General features: G+C 26.4%; 2 protein-coding genes across 4 annotated transcripts; one reads left to right on the forward strand and one right to left on the reverse strand.

Annotated features, from left to right (window-relative positions):
- Nucleotides 1–6,394: 6,394 nt before the first annotated feature.
- Nucleotides 6,395–21,573, reverse strand: LOC126900820 (anosmin-1). Of its 3 annotated transcripts, none has more exons than XM_050676786.1 (7): nt 17,352–17,600; nt 12,490–12,619; nt 11,602–11,922; nt 10,341–10,531; nt 7,919–8,048; nt 7,299–7,498; nt 6,395–7,091 (listed from the first exon to the last, which is right to left on the reverse strand). In XM_050676786.1, the coding sequence occupies exons 1-7, from the start codon at nt 17,541–17,543 to the stop codon at nt 6,975–6,977; spliced, it is 1,281 nt and encodes a 426-aa protein (XP_050532743.1). In that variant the 5' UTR covers nt 17,544–17,600; the 3' UTR covers nt 6,395–6,974. The 3 variants fall into 3 exon arrangements, with proteins under 3 accessions (XP_050532743.1, XP_050532744.1, XP_050532742.1); XM_050676787.1 differs by lacking the exon at nt 17,352–17,600 and adding an exon at nt 21,541–21,573 and having other exon boundaries at nt 6,397–7,091; nt 12,424–12,619; XM_050676785.1 differs by having other exon boundaries at nt 6,400–7,091; nt 12,424–12,619; nt 17,352–17,599.
- Nucleotides 8,270–10,091, forward strand: LOC126900853 (uncharacterized). The gene is made up of 2 exons (XM_050676834.1): nt 8,270–8,317; nt 9,506–10,091. Exons 1-2 carry the CDS (start codon nt 8,276–8,278, stop codon nt 9,914–9,916), a joined length of 453 nt encoding a protein of 150 aa, XP_050532791.1. The 5' UTR covers nt 8,270–8,275; the 3' UTR covers nt 9,917–10,091.
- Nucleotides 21,574–23,924: the final 2,351 nt, after the last annotated feature.

Raw genomic sequence — 23,924 nt, forward strand, 5'->3', positions numbered from 1 at the left:
CACAGGGCACATTTGACTGTTTTGTTAAATGTAATCTAATAACTGATAAAAAAATAAATTGTGTAAATAGAATTGTGTAAATAAATATTTATCTCTAATAATTTTCTACGCTTAGCACAAAAATTTAAAACTAAAAGCGTTCAAAGTGTTCTAAAAATTAATAATGTGTCATATTAATGATCCTTTCAGCAGTTTCCCGAGTAATACACTACGGATTGACCCACTTAATTCTTCTCGATGCCGAGTGCCGTCACCTTAAAGCAGTAGTTGTGTTGAAGAACTGGAAAGAAACAGGATGAAATTAATGGTATTTGTCTATGAATCGGTGTGTTATTTTTTCGGGAGGCCTCTTTAGAAGAAACTGGTTCCGCGTACATTGACCATTAATTGGAATACTCGTTTAAGACTCACAAATACACATCATGCAACACATATACACGTGAGCACAATATTGTTTTGTCTTTTTTTTAATTTATATTTAAGACGGCTGTCGACACTAGATAGACGTATACTATATCAGGCTACGGTAAGACACCTATTATTATGATCGTAGTCGGTGCAATAATTTCGATCGATAGTACCTACACAAGGTACGGGTCGGTTCGGTGATAATCACACGGTCATCTGCCACGGGATAGGTTTCAGACTTCAGGCGACGTATGTCTATATATTACATGTGTATGTACTGTTTAGGAGAAAGCTCGGCTCGTCTATGTACCCACAACGCAAACGAGCCGTTAGTCCGTCGTAGAGGTCACATTTAATAACAACGGGATTGTTAGAACGTAAATAGAAAAAAATACCGCCCCTTTGAAGCATTACACAATAATTCACAATTCAATTAAAGCAGTTCTTCATACACATGTTTACAGTTTTATGCTATTTGTTTAATTAAATTCTGATGGATCTGAGTATATTTAAATTTCTTTATTCGTCCCTCCCAATGGTTCAAACCAACGTCAACATGCTGATAAGATATTTCTGTAGTGTAAAGTAGGAATAACAATTTTAAATTCACAGAAAATTCCAACTCTATCGCTTGTAATTGATGTTGTATGATGTTCTACTCACACGACTCCCAAGTGTCTAGAACATTGTATAATGTTTATTACTTGTAGTAGGCGTAAAAACGTGTGTACTTACAATAGATGTACCTACTACTTACTCTGCAGTGCAACTATCATGTCCTACGCAGTTGTTACATTCGAGCGCCAGTCATTTATCTATTTGTTTTATTGCCACAAACTTATGCGTTTTTTTATTCAGTAAAAATATTACTTTTATGGTACAACTGTTTTTCAATGATTTTACGTATTTTGTGGTCAATATGAAGTTGTTACACTATTTGAGTGTTAGATAACTTTAAAACAAATCAGCAACATACACAATATACACAAATCATTATTAAAAAACATTTCAATTTTTCTACTGCTTGGCACTTTTACTTCTCATTTATTAAAATAATCTTCATTTCGTATTTTATTCAAATTTCACTATACTAAACTATTAAAAAAATTTTAAAATTTAAGGTGACAAATAATTTTTTTTTTTCTATTCTAATGGAAAAAAAAACAACTTCTTAATAAGTAATTCAGAAATAAATAAAGTATAATTAATATTTCTGTCAAATATTATAACTCCATTGTAATCTTGATACGCAATAACCAGCTATGGAAAGTAAATCATAAAATATGTATAGAGGTATGCAAGATAGTTGACGATCAAACAAATTATAATATACATTGTTAAAATACTTGTTTGAGAAAAAAACTTTAGTTCACTTGTAAAAATAGAAGAAAAACTATTAATAAACAAAATGTGTTGTGAACATTATCGCGTGCCCCTGGTAAACATTCGGTAATTATTTTAAATAGCTAGTAGATAACCAGCGTCATTTAAACCAATAATTTAATAAGAGCATGGATAATTATTAGATACAATTTTCTCAACTAATTTTTGAATTTCTACACTGATTACGATTTCATCAATGATGTTTCGTCCTTTAAATGAACTGGTTTTAACTTTCTCATAAATACTGCAACGAATTAATGAATGAACACGATTTCTAAAAATCGTGTAAAAAGGGCTAGTTTGTCATTGAATATTTAAAAGGCATATATGCCTTTTAAATATTCTATGTTATAAATATTTAAATTTATAAAGATCACAATGGCCGCTATGAAAAACGTTTGTAATCATTCATATTTAACACATTTTATGACTACTGTGAGATATAGTCGAATATTGAATTTATTACAAGAAGCTGTAGTGAATATACAGTTCCACGGAAATTATATTAAAAATGATTTGATAACACTAATTTAATGATGGCCAAACCTTTGTTTAATTGATGACGAAGAAACTTTCTCGATACTATCGGTAAAATCATATGTAAAAAAAATAATTAAGCAAATATTAGGTTTACTAACTCGAAATCGTAATTTTATTTTTATGTTGAAATTTCCATTGTATGTAATTTTTTGGATTAAAGCGACCCAATTAATAACCATCTACTATCACTTCTTTAGCTATTCTGAATTGATGTCTTTATAAAATACAATTATTTCGTTATTTTAATATATAAAATATACAAAATATATTTAAGAGTATTTATGATTGTAAAATTAAATTACTTATTTTGTTATTATTCTTGTTTTTTTAAATGTACAATACATAATACTATAATAAATCTTGGAGTGTTATTTTTAAAATTATCATAACCTTACTTAGTTTAACTGAAGATTTATTTAATATTATACGATATCAGCTTTTTTTTTACCATAGTTTATACATAAAAAATACCTTATTATAATAAGGTGTCTATACTTCTACTATATTATATATAATACAGCAATTGTTCACCAACTTACTATTTCTCTGGTTTCCAATTAAAATTAAATACATAAGAATAAATATACAAAATTTTGAATTCAACTTTTAATGAGAACAAAAATAAAATAATTTCTTCGTTTTTGGTCGCCTACAGGTAAACACTTTTATATTAAATAAATCGTGTGAAAAAAGTTGGGCTATAAAACTGTTCGGGAAATTTTTTTGGTAATTTATACATTTTTATTTAATTTGTTTTTCCTTCGTGAAAGTAACTACACTAGATGTAATAAATTTACACAGATTCTATATTATATTATAATAATTTAACATGAAGTTTTATGAAAAAAAAATCAGGTCGTCCTTTATTTAATCGATTAGACTACTAGTATCTTAACTAGTGGATGTCATGCTGAGCTATTAGAATACTGTAAGATTTTGATTATAAAATTTTACTTTAAATATAACAATATATTTAAAAAGTCAAGATTCCAATAAATATTAATTAATATATTCAAAAACACTCGCATTATGAACTTGTTTTTGTTATAATTATAATTGAATTTCAAAAATATTTTTTATTTTATCTAACAGAATTTCATTGATTTACAAGTGGTTCTCCCATGAGAGGTTTCCGGTGATCTACGGATAATATTGATCGTCATAAGCAATTAATCTCACAAACAGTTCCTGCGGCAAAAATTCATGAAATACTTGTGGTCCATGTACCGAGAAAAAGTTAATGCTCCAGGCAGTCGGCATAGAATAAACAAATACAGTCTCGCAAACCTTTGACATATGATGAGTTTTGCGCTTGTATTTGTAATACGACTACAGTATGATTAAACAGTATAAGTAAATGGTATTATTTTATTATGAATACTATATAGATGAGTGATTTGGTTATCCTATTTTGATGTAGTTATTATCTTTATTCTGGTATTATTACGGTTGTCTTTCAATAATAAAAAATAGTTACATTTTTCTAAGAGTAAATAGAAGTAAACGAAAATTAAAAACATTTAATTAATCAAATATCATTACATTCATCAATTATGAGTTGAAGAATAAAACATCAAGCAAAACGAACACTGTGATGTTCTTAATAGTGACATATCGATTTAAATGTACAAATAAACATTAATCTTATTATGATATAAAAGTGAATTGGTCAAATTAAATCATCTACTTGCACTCCATAATATGGAGTTATACATTATATATAGTCATATGCTAAATGCAAAAAACCATTGCACATCAGCACAGTCAAGATGTTAATTCTACACTCAGACAAACTATAAATATATGTTCTTCCTTTTAAAATTTATTTAATTAATCACTTTTACATGCAGTTGAGCACCTAAAGTTGGTTTTCATAAAAATATTTTATAAACAGTTAATGGAACCCCAGGGCGAACATTTTTAGACACTAAGATATTTCAAGGAAAAGTGAATTCCAGTTAACGTGCCTTGATTATATAGCACCACAACCTTATTTTTTTTTAACTGCAAATGTAGATTGTTGTTTGAGGCAACAACTAATTCGCCCATTAGTGGAAAGTTCACAAAGAAAAGGATTATAAGTAAACATTATTCCTATAAAATATTTGAAGTTAAAAAAATTTTTACTAATTTATAGTATTTATCTATAGTATTTATTTATATTTTTTTAAATTATTTATATCAATTGAAATATTTTTTTTTAAATTCATATATCATTTTTTATCGTGTTAGAAAAACTTTTATCTCCCCGTCTTGAAAATACTCAATTGGATGGTTTTCTTTAATAATATTCATACATTATTAAACGTTAAACTATTTAAAATCAATAATCAAATTACTAGTTTTCTAAAAAATTTAAACAAATAAATACATATTTTTTGTAAAACTAGAATATTTAATGGTCTTTTTTTGTTGCTGAAATTATTCTAGAATCTCAAAATGTTTTAACGCGATATATTTTAGAATGAAAGTAAATTATAAATTATTATATATTTTAATTTCATTGTTATAAACTCTACTCAATTGAACTGATATTCAATAATAAATAAAAATAATAATAGAAAGAAGATTTTTTTTTTTACATACAATGATTACAATAAACTTATAGTTATACTTACTGTTCCTATTATAAGCCGTAACTAAGTGAAACCGATTTTCAGACCTTGTGTGGGAAGAACAAATACCTACCTATTCAGAAAGTTATAAATAATGCATATTCAAGATTGCCTTTTAATTAAGTTAAGAGTAATAAGTAAACATTACAATTTTTATTGTGTACATAAAGTAAATATTTGTTTCTATTATAAATAGTAAAATGGGACCTAGGGGCTTAGTTTAGTAATCATCCTATACATAAAAATAATACATAAAAAAAATCTTATGTATTGTAATAAAAAATGTATTTTGAGAGGAGGAAATTAAAATTTAGTTATATTAAAAAATACCGCCCTATTTCAAAAATATGACAAGTATAATTCGAAAAAGTAAACTTTACAAGAGAGGATAAATGAAGTTAATACTGCTATGTTTTTTAATAAAATATGAATTTTTTGATGGACTCTCTTGCAGAAACTATTATACCTAAATTAATAAACGTTTCTGCCTTAAAATATAACATTTTTTTTTTTGTTGAAATTGATGCAAAAATTAGAAAAATTAAAATATATTGAGCTCTTTCACCATTCTTACCAATAGGCGATATTTGTAAATTCGATTATTAAATTTTATGTCCGTTAAAAAAAATTAAAATAATGATTAACCAAAAAATGTTAATTAAGTTTTGACGATTTTAAATGTTATTGATTTACATTCGAACATCTCAAAAAATGTTTATATCCTCATATAATAAATAGTTTTAAATAATCATTTTTACTAATTTTAATAGCTAAATATAATTTTTATCAAGTACATTATAAAATTCAATATTTATCTATTGTATCAAATTTCACTTGTACGTTACAAATATAACATAAATTACAATAAAATTTTATGAATAGGGAACAACACAAGTTTTTGGATAACCAATTTTTGTCAATCAAGTTTAATATGAAATAAATCGTTTTTAATGCTTATAAAAATTTTGAGTTTTGAATCAAATATAAGACTACATCTTTAAATAAAGAAAGAAATGTTTACTTTTCAAAATATTAAAAAAACACTCAACGACCTATCAAACATCAAAATTGCCGAAGATTGGAGAACTCCTAATAACTGATGCCATTATCCTACACAATGATTACATTGCACGAATAACATTTTAAAAATTTTTAATTAAATTAAGTTTTTTTTTCTTGTATACTAAGTTATAAAATTTAAAGTGACTAACCATGAATAACCATAGTCTGATGATGTGATCTATGTATATTAATTATCTTTTGTATATATAGTGTGCGTTTTATTCACTAGATTGCGAATATTAGGATAAATTATGTACGAATAAATCGTATACTTTTTAAATAATTAACAATTTTCTAGTATAATCCATTGAATAATAATATCTATTGGGAACGGAAAGATGAAAATTGAAATTTGGTTCAAATTTATAATTATTGAAATTATTAATACATCCTTTTTGGATGTTTTACACACTAATTATCTCAATTATACTTTATATTTTTTAGTTTTAAAATTGAAATTTCAAAAGTTAAAATATAATGTGTTTAATATAAATTGGAAATATAAACAATAAAATATTTATTAATAGTTATCACTCGTATAAAAGGCTTTAGAAATAGGCAACACAACAAACACGTTGGATCTCGTATAACATCTACTCATCTACCTATTTACTCAATAAATCTACAATATAACTAATTATTATAATTTCTTAAAAATTTAAACATCACCGACTAAATAATAATATGTCAATATTGAATAAATGTGTCACTTCAAAACAGTGTTGAATCCTCTTAGTAATTATATATAAGACAATGCACAATTTTTTATTTTCAATTTAATAATTTTTTGAAATATAATATAAAAAATTGTAACCCTATAAACGATAAAAATTCTCAAAAAGTCACATTTTTATTAAAAATAATAGAATTTTAAAGTTATTGTTATTAGTATACAAACCATCGACAATTTACGTGTTTCAATACACTGTTAGACCTTAAGTTATGTTTACGAATCCAATAACTTGACTATGGTTGTACAGAAAATGTAAGAGAAGCCATGTGTTTGGATCCGTCGTAATTCGTTGAAACAATAATCAGATATTTGCACATTCGGTTCAAAGAGAACATGTCGAAAAATGGATGCTGAAAAACGTTTAATTTATTTTAATACTTTGATTATCTTTTAAAATAAAATAAATAACCAATTTGAGCAGAATATGACTATAATAAAATATGTCTGTAAGTTGATGAATTTATTAGATTAAAAAAAACTTATTCATACAACTTGCTTATCTAAAATAAAAATTTGAAACTTCTTTAACAAAAAAAAAAACCAAAATGTTTACTTACAATAGTAGTTGCATTGAATGTCTTACTATCGAATTTACAATTTTGTGGTATGCACGTCAAGGTGTAAGTCAACTTTTTTGAAGTCATGCTAACAGGTCTCCACGATATCTTTACATTGAATAAATCATTTTTAGTACTGTTATAATAATTTACAACTTTCAGACCGTTTATTTTATTCATTTTTACTGACAATTTCTTTTCTAAAACAACGATATCAAATTATTAATATTTTCCGGGTTTTAAATTAACAAATATTTTGTCAACTTATTTGTGTTGATTGTCATTTTTAAAAGAGCATTTAGTGCGATAAAAATTTAAATATTATCGTTTCGAAATATTTATGTATAAACAATTTTATTAATTTGTTAATAATATTGAATTTATTTATCGAAAAATATTCATTAGCGTATGAAAAAAACTATTTTTCCTTAGAAAACTACAGCTAGTAATACGTTTTATCACATGTTTATTGATCGCTATGTGTAATGAATACAATGAAAATTTCCTTTTAACTTTTTTTGAAATTTTAAATCAAATTCTTTTACTTGTGTTATTATTGGATTCTATAAACGCTAAACATATAGGCTTTATTTATAACATTGTGATATATTTTCATTCACCTTCAGTTTTCAATGTCACCGAAGCTTTTTGGCCGGCCAGCTTTTTTCTTCCGAATTCGCTGATGGCTTGCACTTGGAGAAAATATTCGGAATTTGTGTTCAGCTTTTTGATGTGAAACCTCAGAATATCCTGACCAGAAGGGAAAAAAGAGATATAATAATATATAATGTATTTTAACACAGATATATGCGTCATCGCGCGACAAAATAATAGTCGCGGTTCGCCTATCCTGTTACGCGGTCCATTAAGAAAATTCGAGGGTTGTTCTATTGTTAAAGAAGATATAATATAATAAAGATCTATTAATAGTGAAGGGAGGGTAAACGAGACCACCGTTAGTAGATTTCATTCAAACGATGCACGTTGTCCTGAGAGGAATCACGATCTGGACATTATACGTAAGTACACATTATTTAGCTTAAAAATAGTTTTCTTAAATATTTTCGTATTTGTATTCGTATATTCTTAATTCATAGCTTTTAATTAAAAGCCCTCGTCAAATAAATGTTTAATCCAATATCAATACAGTCAAAAGTTCTAATTACTTTCAAACTTAATCGAATTTATTATAATTTAATAAATTTAATTTATTTCATTTAATGAGTGCAACAACCGGATAAGTGCGCTCTTAAAAAATTATCAGAAAAAGAAATATACTCAAGTTTTTTATTAATAGCAATGGTTCTAGATAGAATGACTCTGAAAATAAACTCGATATAAAAGCTGTTTCTGCACTATAGTACGCAGATTTGCCTAGTTGTTGCACTACACCCTTCAATGAACTAATATTAAAATTATAATATAACATAAAAACTGTACAACTTTGATCTCATAAAGTGTATCGCATGTAATTATTACCAGAGCTATAGGTAATCGTTATTAGGTAAGCTTATTTAAAAAAAACAAAATATAAAAACTTAATAAAATTTCCCTAACTATTCAAAATTTGATTTTGATTACATTGGTGTGATAATATTTTAAAAGTAACGTGGCGTAGGTTGAATTTAAATTTAGAGTCGAAAATGAAACTTCCTATTAAAAATTACATGTTATATTTATTTTGAGCTCTAGTTATGTTTTAATAACCAATAATTTTGTTTTTTTAATAATTAATAATAATTTTGGAATCTCTCAAAACTCACATAAACTAATTATTATTTTCCCTGTAATAACTTTATTTACAAAATTAAATTCTTTATTTTTTTTATTTAAGTTGCAATTTTAAATCTCCAAAACTGCACATTTATAATAATTCCACATTTTCACCAATTTTATTGGTAAATATTAATTTAAAAGTACCATCTTTTACTATAAGTATAACATCATCTGGCATTTACAATCTAGTTAGTTATAAAACTAACATGGATAAACTATTTTTCTAATAAATACCTTAAAATTTTTTTTGATAATAAATGCACGCTGACAAAATATATCACAAGATATAGAATCATCTCGGAAAAATAAGGAAACGTCAAAGTTAAAACTGAGTAGACTTCTACTTGGACATGTTGGTCATCTGATCTTTAATATCCCCAACAAGACCTTCATGGAGTATTTACTAATCCGTTCGGTTTAACGAATTACAGGCGTTAGCCTCGTGTGTGTCATTCGCATGTCCGTCCACTGCCGACCGACTGAAATGGGAGTTGGTGTTCGACCAAGTTCCATATGAATCATTTGAGCCGTTCAGCAGTCAAATGAGAAAGCGGTACCAAAGCATGATCGATGCACAACCCAAGAACAAGTGCGAATGCACTACTAGGCATGACTTTATAGCGCTACAGGATGACCATTATCCCAGTGTTTTGCCAGCTGTCACTTGTCAAGGCAGTAGTTTCTGCCGACCCATCTTATATCCGGTCAGGGTACTTAGCAAAAAAGTCGAAAACATACGATCAGGTGAAACTTCCAAGGGGTTGCCGACTGAACTCATCAAACAAAACTGGCGGTTTATTCAAATTAACGTTACGGTGGCGTGTTCTTGTTTGGGTTACTAATATTTATTGTCAATAAAATACAATACATTTCATTCATTAAAAAATAAATAAATCACTATTATTATTATCATAATAACTATTTACACACATTTATAACATAAATATCCACCGAGATTAAAATTTTAGAATCGTGTTTTATTGATTTATCAAAGTATTTTAATTATTCAAGTTATTAAACCATGTCAATTATATTTATAACAGATAAATATAAACGAATATTCATGTATAATAAAAGAATATTTCAGAAATATTTGTGTAGCTTTATTTTATTTTTATGAACTATAACACTTAAGTTTATCGTAGAATTAAAATTAAACTCATATTGACTAATGATGTTTTTGGTGATAAGTTAGGTAAAAATTTGTAAACATTGACGTGGACACATCAGATGGTAAAAGTACCTATCGTTTGCAAGTAAACTTACTGCTGGTAAAACATGTCGTTTGTGATAAAGATGATATCCGTCTTGTTCGCTAATATACACTTTGTACTTGCGTATGGGAAGTGCTGAATTGGCAGGGGGTGACCAAGACAACACGCACTGTTGATAGTCATCATTCGTCCATTTCAATGAAGATACCTTGACGTTCTCGGGAGGCCCGGGCGGCTCAATCGCTGTAAACATTGTTTTTTATGATAATAAATTAATAGCTGGTGCAATGTGAAAATATGTAGAAAATGTGCAATTCATTTAACGTTTTCTGTTTGTAAATTTATAATGCATTTGAATGAATAACGAGACTTTTTTAATTTTGGATTTTTATCCAAGAACTTAAATGTTTTATTTTCAATAGACCATNTAATGTGAAAATATGTAGAAAATGTGCAATTCGTTTAACGTTTTCTGTTTGTAAATTTATAAGTTAATGCATTTGAATGAATAACGAGACTTTTTTAATTTTGGATTTTTATCCAAGAACTTAAATGTTTTATTTTCAATAGACCATTAAATTGACAATGACATTGATCGAGTTTATTTTTCGGACTTGATAATAATTTGCAGTTAATATTATTACAAGCAATTAATTATTCTTTTACAAAACCTAAACTCGAGTGTTTAAAAGTAGTAAAATATATCGAGGATTTTCTTAACAATGGAGAAAATGCTGTACCGAAGAGTAAAATTTTTAGTCTGGTTTTTTTATTTTTACTATGTTTGATATGTACGTATTTATAATATAAATAAATAATGACGCAAAACATTGTTTCGAGTTTAATGGAAATCGCATGCTTAAATTGTGCGTTATAATAACATAAACTCCACATTAATAAATCAGTTGTTCAACTCATTACTCAATCTTAAAAATTTAAAGCGTGCAACGTTGTTCTATACCTAAATGTAATAGTTTTAGTCGTGATGTGGGTAGCTGTCTGATAATTTACATGAAATAAGAAATAAACATCATAAAAAAGTTACAATAACAATATGTACGCTCGGAGTAAAATCTAGACTTAACATCGTTAAGAAATTCCTCGGACCACTTATTTTACTGTAGATAATTGTTGTATTAATATGGACACTTTGTGTTTTTAAATATGTCCTTAATAAGCTCCGCGGACGGATCTCAATAACGAGATAACCAATCATCGGAGGTACAAAAATAACTCGTTTACACGGACGTCTAGATCATTATAACATGACCGAGCATACAATTTCAAACGAAAATGTTTTAATGAAAACTCACGCGATCCCGGATCGACAAAAAACGGTACGCAAGGCTGTGAATAGCCGCGAGTGCCATTTTCATTGACGGCAGCTACGCGAAACTGAAACCACCGGCCAACAGTCTGTAGTCTTTTTAAGGGTTCCCTAGTCTTGTCGGTCCTCGTCACGATCGTCCACGGAGTCATACGTTCGGGCACGTACTTGACACCTGCATGATGCCTCTCTTGTAGCAAATATGTGACGTGATGACTATTACTGTCATAATCCACTGGCGTCCATTCGACTACTAACGGTTTGCCATAATCCTCTACTGCTACAACCGTTGGTTTATCTGGTAGCCCTTAAAAACAACGTAAATTACTGTTTACCCAACGACTTTGCTCAAACGATAAAGCGTAGTTATAATTAAATGTTGTTAAATTACAATTTTAAATACGAAACTATAATAAAGATGAAAAATTCAAGTAGGAAACCGCGAGTTGTATAAACTCTCAAATCACCTCATTGAACTATTATAGTATATTAATACTATAATAGTTCAATCAAAATAGTCGTACAATAATTGCAGTACGCAATAAGTTGTTAGTGTTCTAGAAAAGTAGCAATGGATAATCGTTATCATCGTAAACTTTGAATCAATTAAAATGTTTGTAATATACACATATGTTTGGACCATCAAAAGAGATTTTGAATTACTTTAGTTTCGTAGTAAATTAATCAAACCAAACTATATCGACAGTCCAAAAACTTGATTGTTTTTAAGTGCGCGGTGTATAACAAATCAATATAATAACAAATTTATAGAGTGGGCATTGATTAATCATGACGGACATAACCATACCAGGATAATGATCGAGTCCGACCGGCGATTGGCACGTTATGCCACAACTATGCAGGCAGCACTTACGTTGGCCATCGCAAAAGTCGTCGGCGCTGCATTGCTCCAGACACGGACGGTCCAGAGAGACATCATCAAGGTCGGCGACCGGACACCCGCCTGGCTTAATCCACGGCTCGTTCAAACAACTACTGTAACACTGCGGACAGAAAAAGCGATTAGTTCAAAATTCTCCGTATAGTCACAGTGTTTTTAATGGCTTGTAGACATCACAGCCGGTGACGGGTAACATCATAAAAACAAAGACCATTACCGGAAAATTTAGCTACGTTTATAACACGACAGTCCAAAAGTAGACGATTTTTTATGCACAAATGAGTACTTGCGATTTTACACAGCAAAAATTGAACGAATATTTTAATTGGTCATATTTTATTTTACCGGCTCAACTTCAATTATATTTCCTGTAGATTTTCCGTTTTTTATAGCACGCAATGTTCAATTTTTAATTTTTATACAATAAAAAAAAATTATGTACACATTAGGGTGGCCCTCAAAAATCGATTGTCTTTTTTTTTTTTACGCTACCCCTTAATTTTTTTTTAATGGTCAAAAAAATGAGCTGTGCAAAATTTGGGACCGATCCGTTAAGGTTAACCCGTGCCCCCGGGCCTATTAAGTTGAGACGAAGAGTCAAATTTAATAGAAATTACTGGTAGTAAGTTACCATCAAATCTACAACTATTTAATCTGAACACTGATTTTTTGAAAATTGATCCATCATTTTGGAGTGCCAACAACAGTTACAAAAATGCTTTAAATACTATAAGTAAATTACGAGTCATTAATGATACCGACTAGCGTGGTATTAAATTAATCTAAGACTACATTAATATATTAACTACAAATGAATAACAGAAACAATACGTTTTACAAATAGTAAGTAATTATCGGAAAAAATTTCCTAATTGTAAAAAAGTACATTATCAACAAATATATTATAATAATATAATTAAAAATCAACAAAATCAGTTATAACGTATTTTAAGACTTTCACATGTTTTTTACTGTATGTAGTGTTTTTGTGGGCTATTTATTGAGAAAACAGCATTGAAGTTATTATTTTTGAATTTCTTGTAAAATTTCCTTTACTTGAGTTTTACTTTTATAATTCTAAGTTAAGAGAAAAAAAAGTTACGAGACATAGATCAGTAATTTCTATTAAATTTGACTCTTCGACTCAACTTAATAGGCCCGGGGGCACGGGTTAACCTTAACGGATCGGTCCCAAATTTTGCACAGCTCATTTTTTTGACCATTAAAAAAAAATTAAGGGGTAGCGTAAAAAAAAAAANAAAAAAAAAAAGACATCCGATTTTTACCCTGGTACACATACAAATGGCCGCCATTCGTTACAGTCCATATTAAATATCACGCGTACTGTACTCTGATTTAATTTAACACTTTGATTTAATTGTTCTTGTAAATTCCAAGTTTTTACCATTTATCTATTTATAAATTTTTACCTATTCACTTCTAAAGAAATGTCAACAATGTGATATATTCAATATTTTTATTTATGAGCTGTTTTCTGTAGTATGTTATATTTTGTCGAAATATTGCACAAAAGAATAATGAAATTTTATTGTTATTTCTATTTATTTTTAGCGTAACATAAATATATGTAAATAAAATTCAGATCTTAGAACTTACAAATTTATTAGTTTTATTTGATAACTTTTTTTGTATTTTTAAATCAACGAATGTGTTCAAGTTCTTGAAATATTCAATATTTTATTAATTACAGTAAAAAGTTAATTTTGTCAACATTATTCAAATATATCAGAAATTTCGCCAACAACATCATCCTTTAATTGTTCAATGAAAAAGACTTTATGAAAAACCATATTATTTTTTGTATTAAACTATTACACATAAAATATACCTAGTTACTTCTGTAGCAACCTATGGCCTAAGAACCGTTTTCCTTTCAAAATGTTCTTAATCTCAGTTTAAGAGTTTTTTTATGACACTAACAATATAGAACCGGTATTAGTTAACAATATGAAGTTATGACCCTGACATAAAAAATACTCATCGCAAAATCAAGAAATGTCTAGCTCCCTTTTTAATTGTTCATTGAAAATGGTAAAAAGTAATATTAAACCATTGGTGGTATAAATATATTCTTATATTTGCAAATAATTGAATTCATTACACACAATGAAATTGTATTAAAAATTTTGTAGAATAATATTACAAAAAAAAAAACTCGACTCAAATTTCAGCAACTAATGAGTAAAGAGAAAAATGTACGATTAAAAAATATCTTATTAATTTTACATTAAACATCCGCTCAATTGTTATGTCAGAATTAAATTTAAAATTTTCCAATGATTTGTTCACATTTTAGAAAAACATAGTCGTCACCTCAAATTTTGCTTAGTAATAAATTTTAAACATTTTCCCTTAAAAGTAATATAAAATGTACATTAATGTTCTAAGAAGTTTTCATGACATATTTTAACCTTAAATTAAACACAAATATATAATATAGGATTGATGATTAATGATTAATTAATATAATAAAGAGTTTTTAATCGCTACATTAAAACAACTTTTAACGAGTTCACTTTTTAATAGGCATATTTTATTAGATTGTAACAAAATATACCACAAGTTAATTTTTGATTTAATTACATTGTTAACGAATACAAAAAAATTACTTTTAATTATTAAAATTATTTTTATATTAATTTCACGTGAACTATAGGCATACGGAATAATTTTTATAGAAAACTGTTATTAAAGAAACTTGGGGACAGCAAATGTTATCGGTTATAAATCACATAAAAAATTACTTTTCTGTAATGACTATACTTTCAAAATTCTATTCAATTCGATTGAAGTTTTTCTTTAAACACGTGGCCGAATAGAATTTTGGTACTTTTAAAGTAATTCTTTTAACAAAAACATTTATAATGCCTTCTTTTGTAAATACTATTAGAAATTAGTTTTATATTAAACAATACAGGTTCTTTAATATAAAATTCCTAGTTTCTGACCAACGTTTAATTTTAATTAAGAAAAACATTTTTCCGTTTATCATTAAAGTTATATATAAAAAATCTAATAAGATACTGATTTTAAAATAATTCCTTGGTCGTAAAATTATCAAATAAAAAATGTTGCATGAATCTTAATTTTTCAAGTGGTTTTTTTGCAACTGGACTACGTTGCAATAAAACCTATAGGTAAAAAAATTACTAATATCTTATTTAAACTCATAAATTATGAGATGATATGAAATAGGTGTACATTTTTTTTTATGGTCAAAAATACAAAAGTGTCATAAGAATAAAATTTAATCTAAACTCGTATAAAAAACATTTAATAAATAATGCTAAATAATTCTTTTTTAAATAATTTAATATTTATAAAAAATAAATGTAAACTATGTGACATTCTAAATAGTTTAAATTATTATATAATCCACGTAGAAATTAGCATATTAGAATTTCTATGATTAAAAACTACAATTTTACACATTTTTTTTAACCACATTTTTTCAGGGATTCTATTCTACATAAGAAACTACTATGCACATTTTTAAGTTTCTTTTTGACGTACCTCTGTAATTTTAAATAACCTTCAAAGATTCCAGTTTACAATGGAAAAAATATTAAAATCAAAGATGATATTAATAAAGTACAATAAATTTACAATATCTATTTTAACTGTAAAAAGCGAGTAAACTTGTAAAATATCATAGAGACACTAAGTATTGTTCTCATTTTACTATTGTTTGCGTTTTAACGTAATCTTTTATACGGTTTATTCGCTGAAAATTTAACACTACATGAAACTTGACACATTAATTATGTAATTTACGTTATCAGTTTAGCTAAAAATGTAAATAATTAAAAATAATTACGTTTACATTATTTTACTCGTAGATTATCTATTCTATTCACTAAAAATTTCAAATCACATAAAAGGTGACACTGTAGTCAAACAATTAATTTATCAGTTTAACTAAGAGAAAGATAATAATTAAAAAAAATAATTCCATCGTAGAAACTATTATGAATTTGAACATTAATTGTTAAATTTAGTTGATGAACACTTCAAATTAATTTTTCAGTTACATATTAATTTACAAATCACTTGTAGCTAATATTATTTAAAACTAAAACTATATTAAAAATATCATTCATTTAATGCTAAAAAATACTATTAATATTTTTAATATAGTTTTAATTTTAAACGTACTAATTTGATGAAATTAATTCAAATTAACTCTTTTAATAATTCAGTAATATTAATTTTAAAAGATAAAGAGCTATTTATATAATATATTTCATATTAGATATTTCATTAATAGTTAAAACATGAAGTTTAGTAGGTACTATAAAATATTTGTCTAACATTACATATTTATCAAATAAAAATATTATTCAATATAAAGTTATTAGAAGATATCGTAAATATTGAGTGGTTTTTATAATAGCAATTTATAATGCATTGAATACTGTGGAAATTCTACAGAAATAGTAATGGAACTTTACAATAGTAATTTACTTGGAAATAGTTTACTGAAAATGAAATATCTTGAGGCTACTAACATAATAGGGAAAATTGATTACAGTTATTCTATAGGGGTCGACATTCTGTAATCACTGATTACCACGAATCATATCACTTTTGATATTTTGTAACAAGATATCGTTTGTTATTTCATCATGAGACATCGCATATTATATTTTAGTTTTCTTAAGTAAAAATACTGGGAACAATTACCCCCAGAACGCAAAAGGGGGACGCCCCCCTCGTATGTCTATCGCTACAGAAGAGTCATAAAATAAAATTATTTAGCCTAAAATGTTAATAAAATATGTCGCATTTAAAGTGCATTAACAATTCGTACCTACTTTGGGCTGTTGGGGTGCCGGATGGTGATGACACTTTGCAATGCATCGTGCTTCGCGTACCGAATCGCCTATAGACTCGGCGTAGACAACGGTGATGCAACTGTCGACGGCAATGGTGATCGATAAAAAGACAACAGCGGCGGATCGTAAGGGTAACCCGTGCATGGTGTGGTGCAACTGTGCGTGTTGCATTATACACAAAGTGTGTCCCGACAGCGGTGGCGGTGCATACACAATAAGCGGCCAACGACAGACGCGTTGAGTCAGGATTCCAGACACCACCGCCACCGATCATCCCACTCACCAGCTTAAACACATATATAATATCATATGCATGCGCGTATATAATAACACAAGACTGGACATCACCTAGCCAATGCGAATTGCCAATGCACTTCTGTAATGTTTTTATAAATAATAAATGTGTAATTACAATTAAGTATTTACATCATAGTAACATATTTAGTTTATTATGTTTTCAATAATTATTATAATTCGTATTTTGTTGTTATTTATCATAACAAGTTTACTCGACAAAATACTAAATCATTCAATGGACAGACAAAACTATGCAAATCGAAATACATTTGCATTTAAGTCAGCTTTGTGTTGTTAAAATGAAAGTTAATGTGTGAAATAAAACCAACATTTTTTTTAAGAAGTTTATATTCTTATTAGGTAAATCCAGTAGAGACTCAGAACATGGTATTACCAACATTTATTATTACTTTTGTAATAAATTATAAAACAGCTACACAAAATTTATGTCCCAATTTTTGAACGATGCACCACAATCTTCAGATGTGATTTTACCGCATTATACGTTTAGCTGATAGTTGAAAACAGGGAGCACAAAACAGTTAATTTAGAACACTATTGTAATGTGATAAAATTTTTTTTTTTCAACCACTTTACTTATTTAATAAATAAAATTTAAGCACAGCGTATGTACGCGGGTAATAGAATATTATTTTCGTGTTAAAATTTTAGACAATTATTTATTTTAAAAAACGGACAAATACTGAATAACGCACAACTACGGAGGACAACAGGTCACTAAAATAATCCTAACATATTTTATTATTCTTTAATTTAATATTATAAATATATATTTATTTATAATATATAAATAACATCGCCAGTGAATAAACACTACCAAGTTTACAAATAAAAACTTGTCAAATTTGATTGTAAAAAGTTTTTATTATTACTTTTTATAACAAAGAAAATATATAAATTCAGTCCTACTGCACTGTATACTTCATAACTTCAATTTTTAACATTAATAATAAATTTTTATTAATCATAAATATTTTTATATTACTACAATAGAGAATTTTCCAGACAACAAATATTTATTAACATAAGTGTGACATCAAAATATAAATTAATAAAGAACTTTAAACGATGAAAAACCATTAACTGTTCGTTTAATGATTGTGTCACCCTAGTATAATAAATAATCAATAAAATAATTTATAACAGCGTAAAATATTGGTAAAGATCAGGTGTGAGTTAAAAAGGGGCAGCCACTAATCGCTATCATTATATCAAAACATATGGTGGGAATTGGAACCAAATAAAATAATTTAAACTTAAATAAAATTATAAAAATTTATGATTTTTCTAAAATTAGGTAAAGAAATTTTAACAATTTCAAAAATCTTAAACTACACTATACCAAAATAACTATTGTAACCTAAACTTATAAAAACTTTGTTCTTCTTAAAAAAACTGATAAATGATCGTAAATCGAATTTAATCTTTTATGTTTGTTTGTCAAAAAAATAGCCGAAAAAATCATACTACATTATGTTTTACATTGATAAATCATCAGTACTTAATAGATTTATATATTTTATTACAGACTGACTATATACAATATATATATATATATATTGTAAAATTATAATATAGTTTTGCAGACCAAAATAATTAATTTTCTATTTTTTTTTTTCATTGATTACTAAAATTATAAACAGAGAGTAAGGATTTTTATATCTTCCAGTAATTAATTAATTAAAATAATTAAATGAAAAATTTAGCATAATGCACTAAATGGTTGCTCCTGAAGAAATAAAAATACAACTAAAATTACATGTAAAACGTTTTTATTATATTGTTTCTATATTAAGGCACTTATTCAGAATTAAAACATTTTAGTATATTAAATTAAATATTAATAGAAATATTTTATGGATGTCGTAGGTTAAACAAAAAAAAAAAAATTTCATATACTATTTTATTAACAATATTATAACTTTATTTTTATTTAACTAAATATATGATATTTTTAATATTTTAAAACCCCTAACTTTGAAAAAATTACTTTATGAGTACTTAAATTTAAAAAATGCATTTGCATTTTAAATTATCATAATAATTGTCCAAGTACCGTTTACCACCGCAGCTAAATAGACGACGTGTAATATAATGAATCATAAACATTTAAATAGAAAACATTATGAAAGAAACTTGTTGATTTTTATTTCATACTTATGAAAAAGGGAATTACCTTGTAAGAAATTGGCTGTTTAGTTATATCCTATTCATTCTATACATGAAACGATTATTAATTACAACTTCTGTCATAACTTTACATGACCATAAAATCTAAATTTAAAAACCCTTTGTAACTTATTTCAATACTTCTAAGGCCAAATAGTTAAATTCAAAATTATCACATTTAATTTTCACTTAACTCTCCTAATATTTTTTATTGCTTTCTATTTAAGAATAATACTATCAAATGTATTATAATGGCAAAAAATATATGTTGACCAACTAATACGACTGTTATAAGAATCCCTTCTCAAAATTGTATTCACTATTGTTTGCAAGGTTATCGAATGAATAAAATACAAATAAGATTTCTAGTAACTATAAACTTCTTAAAGATAGTTTAAAATATCTCGATGAACACAATATTTATGTAATTTATCTTTATATTTTGGATAACCTACTTTCAAGTATTAATAAATTTACATAACTCAAAAAACTAAACTATTTTTGCATATGGTATTTAGAGCAATTTTTTATTTTACCATAAATACAATGATAACGACATTAAAGATGTTTATCAATTCAATTTAAATATTTATTAGAGAGTAACGTGTTTATTAACCTAGAATTTCAATCATGTAAAATAATAGGTCTTGTCTACCTCTCAGACATGTAAAACGTGTATTTCTTACGAATATTCCGATAATTTTTAAGCACAAAATGTAGAAGGAAAATGTAACAAATCTAACACAGAATTTACAAGAGAAATATTGATCGATTATTATAATGGATAGGTTCGCATTATTAAATTGCGCGCTTAGTTTAAATCAACGATTGATTTTATTTCTCAGTTATTAATTTAATTGACCATAAAACGCAAATAAAACTATTGCCCCGAGACTTAACAGTTAAATAGTTCATAGAATATAGCGATTCATAATAAAAAAAAAGTGATATTATTTTTTGTTATACTTTTTGAATGTTAAGGAATTGCTAAAACCGCAATAATTATAGTCAAGATAAGTTTTCATAGATATTTTTATGAGTCACATAAAAAACATACTTTCAGTTATTCCCGAGCTATTCAATTTGTTAAAACGAATATTACACTATATACATAGCTTTATGTGATGGCAAAAAGAGAGTTTAGTATTGTTAACAATCTGTCTTATATATATATATAAATGTAATCATTTAAATATTCATCTAACATTGATGGAGCCGAGATAAAATTAAGTAGCTACATCATTTCTTGTTCATCAAAAGTAAATACGGAATATCAATTATTTAAAAGCCTAAGAAACTATGAAACTTATTTTTACAGATCATTTATGGTATTAAACACTTTATTTCAAATGTCAAATCAATGAATCATAAATACAATGGTAATAACCATCTCTGCGGTGGTTTATAATCGTTTACAACAGAGCAAGAAAACGTTATGAATAAGGTTATAATAATAACGTTTCAAACGATAAACTGTTGTTATAACGTAATTCAAAAATCAAAAATATTTGGTATCAATAAACGTAAAATATAGTTCAATATTATAGACATTATAATATTATATTATATTACAACATAAAACGATTCTTATTAAAACAAAAATAAATTCTTTACAGATGTTCTATTTTAAATAATTCTACGCAAGAAAAATTATAGTCATTTAAAAGTTTTAAAAACTTACAAATAATAAAAACAGCATAAGGTAGTAAATTACGTTTCTAACCCTTTTAACGTTAAACGTAAACATGTAGTAACATTAAAACATTTTACACAAAAATTATATTACGTTTAAGTATTGAATTACGTTTAATTCAATTATAAAAAAACATTATAATATACATCAATGTTAAACGAAAAATAAAATTTAATCCGACCGCTGGTTTACAGTAAATTGATAATATCTTTAGGTGACGGATAAACACACATATTAATCTTGATCTTGACCGCACAACTTGTTGATGCAAACGACGCTGTGACGTCACGACTGATTAAAGGAAGGTAACCTTAAGGCTAAATGAATTAAGAGGAATCTATTCTAGAAAAAACTTGCTTCTTAAGCATGTAGTATTGAATCATGACTCAACAAAAATTTTCTCTTTTTCATTCTCTTAAAATATTTCCTAGATGCTATTTCCTTTCCACAGGAGACGTCATACTAAGTTTTGACGATTAATATTATTTTTTGCTTTATACGTCACATGTAAATCTTGATCTTTGATAATCAAATAAAACAGTTATATCAAATATATAGTCGCTAAACAAAAAATCGTTTTCATTCGTTTAGCTATAGCTGAATAAAACAATACAGTTTTAATTGTTTGGATAATTGAAAAACCGTTGTATTGATTAATCGCAGCATCATAAATCATTATTAAAGAAAATGGAGCAGATCGGGTCAAAAAAATAAATTCAACTATTGGCGTTATTCACAGAAACGACATATGTTGTGTTTAGCAGAAGTATTTTCCGGCTGTCAATGTGAATGATCAAACTATTTTTTCTATCTTTGTACGTATGAAACTTGAGATATTGTAAAGGAAAGTGAGGTATTCTTTTAAACAAATTAGATATAAGATCAAATTTACTTGTATTACACATACCTGTGGCTGCAGGCATGTTATGCGTCACATTATAATCGATACATCATTGTCAAGGAATAGAATTGAGAAACTATAAAGCCTTATAAAGTACAGATCTACTAGTGTTATGTCTGTGTAAACTTAAAAGTATATAATTTTTCAATTAGTTGATAATGACTGTGATTTTTTTTAACAAGCTAAAAATAATCTTTGGTCATCACGACATTATTTTGAACTAGTTTTTAGATAGACATTTTCTATGTAAACGACCACAAGCCGCTTTTTAATTTATTATGCACTTGATTCGTCAATATTTACTGTTTTTATTAGTAAAATAATTAATGGTTATAAACATAGTTTAATTTATTAAGTTATAAGTAATTTTTTGTTTATTTCACTTTTAAGGACTAGTGTTTGTTAGAGTGTGCCATTTTACAAATCTACCCAACCGATCCTTTTCTTTTTTTATTGCTATTATTTTATTAATTATAAGCACTTTATTGTAAAGCCAGGAAAATTTTCGGTATTAATTGAATAATATCAGGTAAAATTTAAACAATAGAATTACTAATCAAATGTTCAATTAAATGCTTAATGTCTATAATTAATAAATAGAAAAATTAAAAACTGTTTGTTTCACTCTATATAGCACCAGAAAATTGTAAATTATATCTACTAATTAAATTGTATTCGCTTTTTAACTAGTAGTGTTACATAACTACCATTAAATAACTTAAAATAATTGTACTTGTCAAACGTTTCGTAAACACGGACATAAAATTTTATTGAAAAAATTTAATTAGCTAACTAAATTTAACATAAAAATACAAATTATTATTTCTCACAAAATATCATTAATTAATTAATGTAGAATTAATTTATTTCTGTCCGTTATAAATAAAAAAATATCCGATTATTCTCATGGATTTAATTAACATGTTTCTATGGTAAAAATACATCCATTGTAGCCTAATTAATAAAACTTTTCAGTCAATGTTGTTTACATAGGTTTTTTATAAATAGGTATAAATTAACAAGGCTAAATATGTTAATGATTTTTTTTTCATTAAAATTAAGTTAATTGATAATAATTTACGAGTTAAAACTTAGTTATAATCAGTTATTTTATTAATAAGTTGACAATATCTCTTTATCTTGACGAGTTGAATGGAAATATAAGTACTAGTAATTTTGGAAATATAACATATTCATACAGTGATAAAATGTTAAATTTTTATTTTTAATAACATTATTTCTCTTCCTAACATTTTTTTTCATACAACAATACATTTGATTTTTAAACATAAAAATATTAATTTTATCTTACAAAAATTTATTTATTTTTATGTAAACTAATCGAAATTAAATAATATGATTTATTCAAAATCGCGTATTTAACGATTGAGATTTTTGTTAGTAGAATTTACAATATGACATATATTGAGATTTTGGACATAATTAATTTCTATCATTTCTTGAGATAATG

Source organism: Daktulosphaira vitifoliae, unplaced genomic scaffold (assembly GCF_025091365.1).
Source record: "Daktulosphaira vitifoliae isolate Bord-2020 unplaced genomic scaffold, ASM2509136v1 Scaffold_3, whole genome shotgun sequence".
Lineage (NCBI taxonomy): Eukaryota > Metazoa > Arthropoda > Insecta > Hemiptera > Phylloxeridae > Daktulosphaira > Daktulosphaira vitifoliae.

Coding starts and splice junctions, on each gene's coding strand:
- LOC126900820 (XM_050676785.1), bottom strand. CDS start 17,543: ATGCAACACGCACAGTTGCACCACACCATGCACGGGTTACCCTTACGA. Junction 10,532..11,601: donor TTTTGTCGATCCGGGATCGC/GTGAGTTTTCAT, acceptor CAATGTTTACAG/CGATTGAGCCGCCCGGGCCT. Junction 7,499..7,918: donor GGTGACATTGAAAACTGAAG/GTGAATGAAAAT, acceptor TCGTTGTTTTAG/AAAAGAAATTGTCAGTAAAA.
- LOC126900853 (XM_050676834.1), top strand. CDS start 8,276: ATGCACGTTGTCCTGAGAGGAATCACGATCTGGACATTATAC. Junction 8,318..9,505: donor TCACGATCTGGACATTATAC/GTAAGTACACAT, acceptor AACGAATTACAG/GCGTTAGCCTCGTGTGTGTC.